Source organism: Carlito syrichta, unplaced genomic scaffold (genome assembly GCF_000164805.1).
Source record: "Carlito syrichta isolate Samal-C Ts95f unplaced genomic scaffold, Tarsius_syrichta-2.0.1 Scaffold314849, whole genome shotgun sequence".
In the NCBI taxonomy this organism is placed as follows: Eukaryota; Metazoa; Chordata; class Mammalia; order Primates; family Tarsiidae; genus Carlito; species Carlito syrichta.
Genome location: NW_007258945.1, coordinates 264,963 through 274,148, shown reverse-complemented (window position 1 = coordinate 274,148; position 9,186 = coordinate 264,963). Strand labels below are relative to the sequence as shown.

General features: G+C 47.5%; 1 protein-coding gene across 2 annotated transcripts in view; it reads left to right on the top strand.

The window, feature by feature from the left end:
* The first annotated feature begins 1,464 nt into the window (after window positions 1-1,464).
* The window catches only part of ARHGAP18 (Rho GTPase activating protein 18), a 156,191-nt gene continuing 148,469 nt past the window's right edge, over window positions 1,465-9,186 (top strand). For both annotated transcript variants that reach the window (XM_008072098.2, XM_021705956.1), the window contains exon 1: window positions 1,465-1,660. In XM_008072098.2, coding sequence (XP_008070289.1) covers window positions 1,548-1,660 — 113 coding nt within the window. In that variant the 5' untranslated portion in view covers window positions 1,465-1,547. The remainder of the gene's footprint in view (window positions 1,661-9,186) is intronic.

The window sequence follows — 9,186 nt, the reverse complement described above, 5'->3', positions numbered from 1 at the left end:
CAGGTCGAGGCTGCGGTGGCCGGGAGCGGCCACTGCACTCCAGTCTGGGTGACAGAGTGAGACTCCAACTCAATAAAAAAAAAAAAAAAGCTGGGAGCAGTGGCTTATGCCTGTAATCCCAACACTTTGGGAAGCCTAGGTAAGAGGATTTCCTGAGCTGGTTCAAGACCAGCCTGGGCACCTTGGCGAGACCTCAACTCTACAATAAATCAGAAAATTAGCTGGGTGTGGTGGTGCATGCCTGTAGTCTCAGCTCTTTGTAACACTGAGGGGGAAGGATGCATGAGCCCAGAAGCTGAGGCTGCGGTGGGCGTGAGCGTGCCACCGTACTCCAGGTTGGGTGACAGAGTGAGAGTCTGACTCCAAAAACCAAAATAGCTATAAACAGAATGGAACAACAAAACTTTAGACTCCCGAGTATATAGGAGAGAAGAGAATTTATTAGGGGGGAAAGAACAAAACAGTCTCTTGTGTTTGTTATAACTCTTGAGTGTGTTTCTTAATCCACAAAACAAAGAACAGTATGCTGGTGAAAATAGTGGAATTCGGTCTAGAATTCTGTTCCAATCCAGTTTCTCGCTTGTAGTAACTGTGTTATCTTAGGTTACTTAATCTGTCCCTCAGCCTTTCTTTCCTTGTGCTATGTAAAATGTAGATGATACCTATCTTGTAGTGTTTGTGTATGTGTGTGTAGACCGCCAGGGAGGTGAGAGAGAATTGAATGCGATGAAATGATACATGGAAACTACCCGTCCCAGAGCCTGGTATATAGTAGGCACTCAACAAACGATTGAGGCTTCTTTTATTCTCAGCAGTAACACTTAACAGAGCATGGGTGGAAGACGTGTTCCTTTTGGAAACACGTTTTGACAAATCAAGAGGGATATTTGGCATTGGCTTTCATGTGAAAGAAGATGGCATTCCAGGGCACACAATTATCTTTGAGGACATTTTTATCCGGGCGCAAGAGGTAAAGCCACGCTTATCAGCTGGATCGCACGGTTTGGCTACGGGTTCATGTTTTCTTCTTCTTTCTTTCTTTTCTTTTTTTTTTTTGCTGTGGTTGATTTTCATGCTGAACATGAAGGGGTTAAGAAACACCCTTACTCATGTTACACAAAGTGGCAGAAATCATCAGATGGAAAGAGGAATTGGGAAAGGAGGGGAAAAAAACCACACAAGCTCTGCAGCCAGTCATGGTGTTCTAACCCAGGAGGCCCGAGTTGCGTATACCTTCTGGCAGTTTAATCAGATCAGAGTGACTCAAGGGTGGGGACAGCCGGGAGGGACCGGACCGGCCGCCGGCGCCTTTAACCGAAGCCCGAAGCCGCTCAGACTGGAATCGCCCCGGGTTGAGACAATACTCCCAGCCGCGGCTTCTGATTGGACCGCAGGGAAGCCCTCGCGGAGAGACCCCGCCCCCTGTCAATCGCCAGCCCGGGGGGGCGGAGCTGGCCCATGCTAATGAGCGGAGTTGCCAGGCGAGGCAGGAACTTGTCTCCCCTTCTCTGGGTCGGGAGCGCAGGCATTATGCCCCTTCTCTCGCCATGAGCTGGCTCTCCAGTTCCCAGGGAGTGGTGCTTACTGCCTACCACCCCAGCGGCCAGGACCAGGCCGTGGGGGGCAGCCATGCCCAGGGGGGCGAGGAAGCCACCTCGAGGTAAGCCCTGGCGTCCGAAAGCCAGGAGACCAAACAACACCCTCTTACCTGCCCCGGGAAAGAGGTGACAGGGAAGTCGGCGTGGGGAGCCGGGAAGTCCCCTCTGCACAGCGAACCTCCCTCGCCTCCCGCAGCCGCAGAGCTGTTTGGCGGGGTTTGGATGGACTTCTCCTCCAGTCCCAGCCTGACACAGCCCATATGATTACTGGGGAAGACAGGAAGGGACTGGGGACCGGGCTGTATCCTGGGCTCTCCGACTGGCTGCTGAGCAGGTGCCTTTGCAAATGCTGGAAGATCAAATGACGATGCTGGAAACACTTCCTGTGAGATGGAATTCTTGAATGGGCTCAAGGCACGGCCCCTGGAACTGTTAGTTGGGAGAGTCTGCCAAAAACCAGGGAGGCTGTTCACTGTACAAGCTGTTGTTGTCAGAGTGTGTGAGTGTGTGTGTGTTTTCCCCTTTCCTTGCTGAAAGCAAGCCTCTTAGGCAAGAAGCCCCCAGACACTGGCCTGTGGCAAGTATGTTTCACATTCTTTTGTGTATGTGGATTTTTTTCTCCCCAGGCTTTCAGGAAGGAGTTTTTGTCAGGAGATAGTACTCTGGGGCTGGAGTGAAATGTGGTTAATGTTAAATCACTTTATAGGCAGAGAGGGCAAATGTTCTATAGACCACTGAGGCGCAAAGAGTAGCTTTCTCCCTATCTGTGCACTTTGTTCTGTTTTCCAAGGCCTTTTTTTTTCCTTTTCCCCTTAATGACCTTCTCACTAGCTGAGTGTTTTTACCTCCAGTCTAGATATAAATCGTAAACATTGACCTAGAAGATTGCAAAAAGCACATGCTAACCTAATAGCCGAGAACACTGAATTAGTTATCAGTAAGCACATTTCCTCCTCAGTACTTGATGTGATAATAAAACCTTCTTTGTTCTTATGTGACTTACGCCTATGCCTTAGGCTGAAATAATGCCTTCTTTCATTTGTTTTAAAATCCCCAAATATGAGGGAGGAAGGAAAAGAAAAGGAATGGCTGTTAATACTCTGTTAGCTGCCCAGGCTGGCCAGAACTGTTTTCTCACATGGCATCCACACCGCAAGTATTTCATTGAATGAATTAATTTCCAAAGATAAAAGGGAATGGCTGCTTGCGCGTTGGATGTGTTGCCATTTTCGTCTCTGTTGTCTAAGTATTTTCTGTGAGAGATTGTGAAACGCTTTCATCCACTTTTCTGTAAGAGTACTCACGAATTAGTCATTTTTCAGCAGTAAGCAGCCTGCAACACCAGCCCGTACTGGCCTTGGATTCCACACAACAGTCAAAATTGCCATAATTGTGCAGTGTCAGCACTTTCTCCAGTGACTTTAGGCAGTCTCAGATCCGGATTGTGAAGAGTAGAAATAACCTCAGGGACTGTGAGTCCAAACCTCTCCTTTTCCCATAGGAGTCAAGTCCCAGGGGTTGACTGTTCGGTTGTCACAAGGTCTGGTGTTCTAGGCCTTTGCCTGGGTCTGCACATCCGGTTCTAGAGACTCCTGATCTGTGTTTGCAGTTTTGCAGCTTGTTGTGGGTGGCCTATGCTTGAGTGGGTTGAGAGCACAAGACCCAAGAGGTACTAAGGTGTCAGGGTGGGGAGCTGCCTATACATGAGTGGGTTCAGAGTTGTAGGTTGGCTTCCAGATGCCTCCCCTGTTGGTTGCTATATGGCCTGTCCTGGTCAGCCCCAACTCCCACCATTGAGTTAGTCCTAGGGATCATTATTTATATTGGCTAGATAAGATGGGAGCCTGGCTTGAGGGCTGGGAGGAGGAATAGTCCTCCTTAAGCATGGAATACTTTATCAGATTAACTTATTGTTTACTTTGGAAGGTACCCTGTTGAGCTGGAAGGATTAAGATACCAGAATCTGTGTGGGCTTGGATGGAATGAGAAGAGATTTGAGGGTGTAATGGGGTGGTAGTGATCACCTGAGGAGGGTGATGGGGGGTTACACAGGACTTTGGCTGGGTTGTTCAGCTGATGTTTTAAGCATCAGGAAGCCGCTGCAGGCTACAAGGTTGATGGTTGATGTCTATTTTAAACATTTCTCCACAAAATGAAAACAACATAAAGTTCTTCAAAAGAGTATAATAAACTCTGCATTCCCTCCTGCCTATTTAAAAATTGAAGAGAAGCCAGGCTCGGTGGCTCAGCCTGTAATCCCGCACCTTTGGGAGGCTGAGGTGAGTGGATTGCCTGAGCCCGCGGGTTCGAGACCCGCCTGGGCAGCGAGACCTCATCTCTACAATAAATAAAAAAATCAGCCGGGCATGGTAGCGTGTGCCTGTAATTCCGGCTACTCGGAAGGCTGAGGTGGAAGGATCGCCAGAGCCCAGCAGGGGAGGCTTCGGTGGCCTGGGCGACAGAGTGAGACTCCAACTCAAAAAAAAAAAAAAAAAATTGAAGAGAGGCGAGGTGAGGTTGGCTCATGCTTATAATCCCAGCACTTTCAGAGGTCAAGGTGGGGAGATTTCTTGAGCCCAGGAGTTCAAGACCAGCCTGGGCAACATAGTGAGACCTTGTCTCTACAAAAAAACCAAAAAATTAGCTGGGTGTTCTGGCTACTCAGGAGGCTGAGGCAGAAAGCTCTCTTGAGCCCAGAGGTGGAAGCTGCAGTAAACCCTGCTTGTGTTACTGCATGCCAGCCTGTGGTACAGAGTAAAAAACAAACATCTGGGTGCGGTGGCTCATGCCTATAATCCCAGCACTTTGGGAGGCAGAGGCGAGAAGATTACCTGAGCCCATGGGTTCGAGACCAGCCTGAGCAACATGGCGAGACTTCATCTCTACAATAAATTAAAAAATCAGTCAAGTATGCTGGCACATGCCTGTTGTTCCAGCTCCTTGAAAGACTGAGGCAGAAGGATCACCTGAGCCAGCAGGTTGAGGCTGCAGTGGCTGTGAGCGTGCCACTGCACTCCAACCTGGGCGACCGAATGAGACTCCAAGTCAAAAAACCAAACAAAAGTTGAAGAGAGAGCACAGCAATATAATTTTTCCTATCCCCAAATTCTGTCTCTCTAAATAGTTCATCAAAGTACATATTATTTAATGAAATATTTAGTTCAGGCCGGGCGTGGCGGCTCACACTACAAGTGAGGCCGAGGTGGGAAGATTGCTTGAGCTAGAGTTCAAGACCAGCCTGGGCAGTGCCTGGAGACCCCATCTCTACCAAAAATAAAAAAAATTAGCCAGATTAAGATACCACAATCTGTGGGCATGGTGGCATATATACCTGTAGTCCCAGCTACTCGGGAGACTGAGATGGAAGGACCTCCTGAGCCCAGGAGGTCCAGGCTGTAGTGAACCATGATCGTGCCCCTGTACTCTAGCCTGTGGGACAGAGTGAGACCTCAAGAAAAAAAGTTCAGTGCAATGAACTCATGTATATATAATGCCATTCAAACTGTGTAAAGGGTTATCTGTTGTATATGACTTGAGATAGTTATAGAAAGTGTTTGCTTGTTAGACTAGCCTTACCAAGTCCTTTTTTATTGTTGTTCTGGTCTTTTAAAAAGCAAGGATAGTGGGGAATTAATTTTTTCAGGCTGGTATCAAACCCCTGAGCTCAGGCAATCTTCTCGCCTCTGCGTCCCAAAGTGCTGGGATTATAGGCGTGAGCCACTGTGCCTGGCCAGAGTTAATTTTTTTTTTTTTTGGAATCATAGTCTCACTCTGTCGTCCAGGCTGGAGTGCAGTGGCATGCTCACGGCCATCACAGCCTCAACCTACTGAGCCATCCTTTTGCCTCAGCCTTCCAAGTAGCTGGAACTACAGGCATGCACCACAGTGCCTGGCTAATCTTTTGATTTATTGTAGAGATGAGGTCTCACTAAGTTACTCAGGCTGGTCTCGAACCTGTGGGCTTAGGCAATCCTCTCACCTCGGCCTCCCAAAGTGCTAGGATTATGGGCGTGAGCCACTATGCCTGGCCGAAATTAATATTTTTGTAAGTAATCTGTTAGTCTAAAATTCCCTCCATTCCATTTATGCCTCTTTATCAAAATATTCATTGGATACCAGATTAAGGAATTCCTCCCACTCCTGGTCAGAGCCTCTCAAATATTTATAGGATCCTGTTTTCATTTCTTTTGTAATGTTTCATACTCAAAATATCAGGATTTGAAGCAATATGTCAGCATTAGTTGTTCTGCCTGCCTTCTACACAGATGTTTCCAAAGGAAACCACTTTTTATGAGTTGCTATATTTGTAAGACTTCATTTACTTGTTTTTCAAGCAGGCTTCTTAATTTTTACTTTTGAAAATTTTTCAAGCAGTACTGCATTTTGTTTATTCTGACTGTTCTCAACTTTTCCATTATTTTAAGAAAAGCAGTTCATTGCTTTGTGTTTTTTTGCAGATATTTTAATATTAATGTCAAGTGATATTTTCTGTCTTTATTGGACCTTTTAAGTCTTTTTTTTTTGTTTTTTTTTGAGTGGGAGTCTCACTCTGTCGCCCAGACTGGAGTGCAGTGGCCGCTCCTGGCCACCGCAGCCTCGACCTGCTGGGCTCCGGCGATCCTTCCACCTCAGCCTTCCAAGTAGCCGGAATTACAGGCATGCGCTACCACGCCCGGCTGATTTTTTTATCTATTGTAGAGATGAGGTCTCGCTGCCCAGGCGGGTCTCGAACCCACGGGCTCAGGAAATCCACTCACCTCAGCCTCCCAAAGGCGCGGGATTACAGGCTGAACCACCGAGCCCGGCTTTTAAGTCTTTAAATAGGTTGAAGAATGAGATTTTTTTAAATGTCTGTTATGAGTAAATGTATGGCATTCATCATGTAAGGCCTTGTTGACCCCTTTTGCCATTGGTTTTGGGTAGGCAGAACCAGGGGGCATGACACAGGGGTGACATGAACCCAGAAACCCTAGGCTCTGGGACCCACAGGTCTAGGTCACTTCCTGACTCTCCCACTCATTAGCAGTGTGGCCTTGGGGGAGTTATTTGACTCTTTACCTGTAAATTGACTTCATGATGGAACTCACCTCATTGGGACAATTAAGTGAGACATCAAGCCTATATAGAGCAGCACCTCATCCACAACTGGTTGCTACTTTCCTTAACACTAGGTATAGAAAAGGATAAGCCAGGCTCGGTGGCTCAGCCTGTAATCCCACGCTTTGGGAGGCTGAGGTGAGCGGATAGCCTGAGCCCGTGGGTTCGAGACCCGCCTGGCAACTTGGCGAGACCTCATCTCTACAATAAATCAAAAAATTAGCTGGGCGTGGTAGCGCACGCCTGTAGTTCCAGCTACTTGGAGGGCTGAGGCAAAAGGATCCCCTGAGCCCAGCAGGTCGAGGCTGTGGAGGCCATGAGCGTGCCACTGCACTCCAGATTGCACTGGGCAACAGATTGAGACCCCAACTGAAAAAAAGAAAAGGAAAGAAAATATTGAGCTTTGCAGCATGTAGAATATTCCTCCTTGTTTCGGAAGCATTTTTAGAAATATCATTTTGTCCTATGTTAGGAAACAAGGGCGTGAACCATGGGTTTAACGTAAGAGTGACATGCTGGAAAATGAATCATAATGTAAAAGTTTAGACCTTTGAAGTCTGAAAGACCTTGAAAATGTCATTTTGAGCCACAGCAATATTCACGATTTGAACTAGTAACAATCACCAATGCCAGGCCAGGCCTGCCTTGGGGCATTAATGAACACTGAGGTTTGTGAACACTGAGGTTTGTAAACATTGACTTTATGGCAAAGATGGAATGTGAGTGAGTCCTCTTTGGCAGCTGAACCTGCTGTGTCCATGCCTCTCACTTCTGCTTTGAGAGCTACTACTGTCCAGTGAGCCTGGTGGAAGAGGGCAGTGTATGCTTGTCTCAATCCCAGACTTGTTCAAGTCTCACTCATTCTTTGGTTCTATCAGTGTAACCATTCCATCATTCCACGTGTAATCACTGAGCTCTCACTGGATGTCAGGCTGTCATCCAGGTTCTGGGGCTATAATGGGAAGGAAAACAAACACCAGTGTGTGGGTGAGGGGAGCCTGGTTAGAAGATAAAGGTGAGGGGGTGAGGCCCACAATATCTGGGGGCAACAATTAGGGGAAGAACTAACTCTTGACCCTCCTCTCAAGGCAGAGAGGGGGTAGCGAGTATAGAAGCCATAACCCTATCATAGGTCTGAGAGCAAGCACCCAGAGAGCAAAGAGGCCCACATGGCTGGCGGGGAGGGGTGCAGGGGGAGGGAGACAGAAGAAAAGAAGGTGGGAGCTGGTAGCTTTGTAAAGGAGCATTTGAGGGGCAACCCCTTTGGGTCCCCTCCCACTGTGGGACCTTTTCTGTCCTCTCAATAAATCCTGCTTTCTTTAAAAAAAAAAAAAAAAAGAAAATATATATATGAACTTGAGGACTTTAGTTTTTGCTTGAAGTCAGATGGAAAACCATTGAGGGGGGTAGGTTTTGAGCACTGGAGGAAGAGAAGAGATTTTCGTTTTATTTATTTATTTATTTATTTTTTGAGTTGGAGTCTTACTCTGTCGCCCAGACTGGAGTGCAGTGGCCACTCCCGGCCACCTCAGCCTCGATCTGCTGGGCTCCGGCGACCCTTCCACCTCAGCCTTCTGAGTAGCTGGAACTACAGGCGCGTGCTACCACGCCCGGCTAATTTTTGATTTTATTGTAGAGATGAGGTCTCACCAAGTTGCCCAGGTGGGTCTCGAACTGGCAGGCTCAGGCAATCCACTCACCTCAGCCTCCCAAAGTGCTGGGATTACAGGCTGAGCCACTGAGCCCGGCTGAGATTTTCGTTTAAAAAGCTTCCTCTAGGCAAGCACAGTGGCACAAGCCTGCAATCCTGCCTACTCGGAAGGATCCATGGAAAGCTGGAGTTCAAGACCAGCCTGGGCAACACTGATACCTCTCCCCTGCTGCCTTCTCCCCGCTTCCTCCACCCCACCTCCAGTTCAAAATAAATAAAACACAGTGGCAGGATTTTAGAAAAAATAACTAAAGGTAAGTCTGAAATTTTTTTAAAAAGCCCCTCTGGCTGCTATGTTGATTGCAGACTGTAGAAACAGTGACACTCCTCCTCTGGGGGTTAAGGTGTGTGACATGGGCCAGGGTTTCAGTCGTTTTGGTAGCAGATGGGGTAAGCAGTGAAGTCTTCTTTGTTTTTTGTTTTTTTTGATTTATTGTAGAGACGAGGTCTCACCAAGTTGCTCAGGCTGGTCTCGAACCCCTGCGTTCAGCGGATCCTTCCCCCTCAGCCTCCCGAGTAGGTGGGATTACAGGCTTATGCCACTGTACTTGGCTAGAGGAACCTCTTAAAACTAAAATCTTTTTCTTAAATAAATCTTTTTTTCTCTCAAAAAAACAAAAAACAGACAAACAAAAAACTAAAATCTGCTGGGCTCGGTGGCTCAGCCTGTAATCCCGCACCTTGAGAGGCTGAGGTGAATGGATTGCCTGAGCCTGCGGGTTTGAGACCCGCCTGGGCAACTTGGTGAGACCTCATTTCTACAATAAATCAAAAAATTAG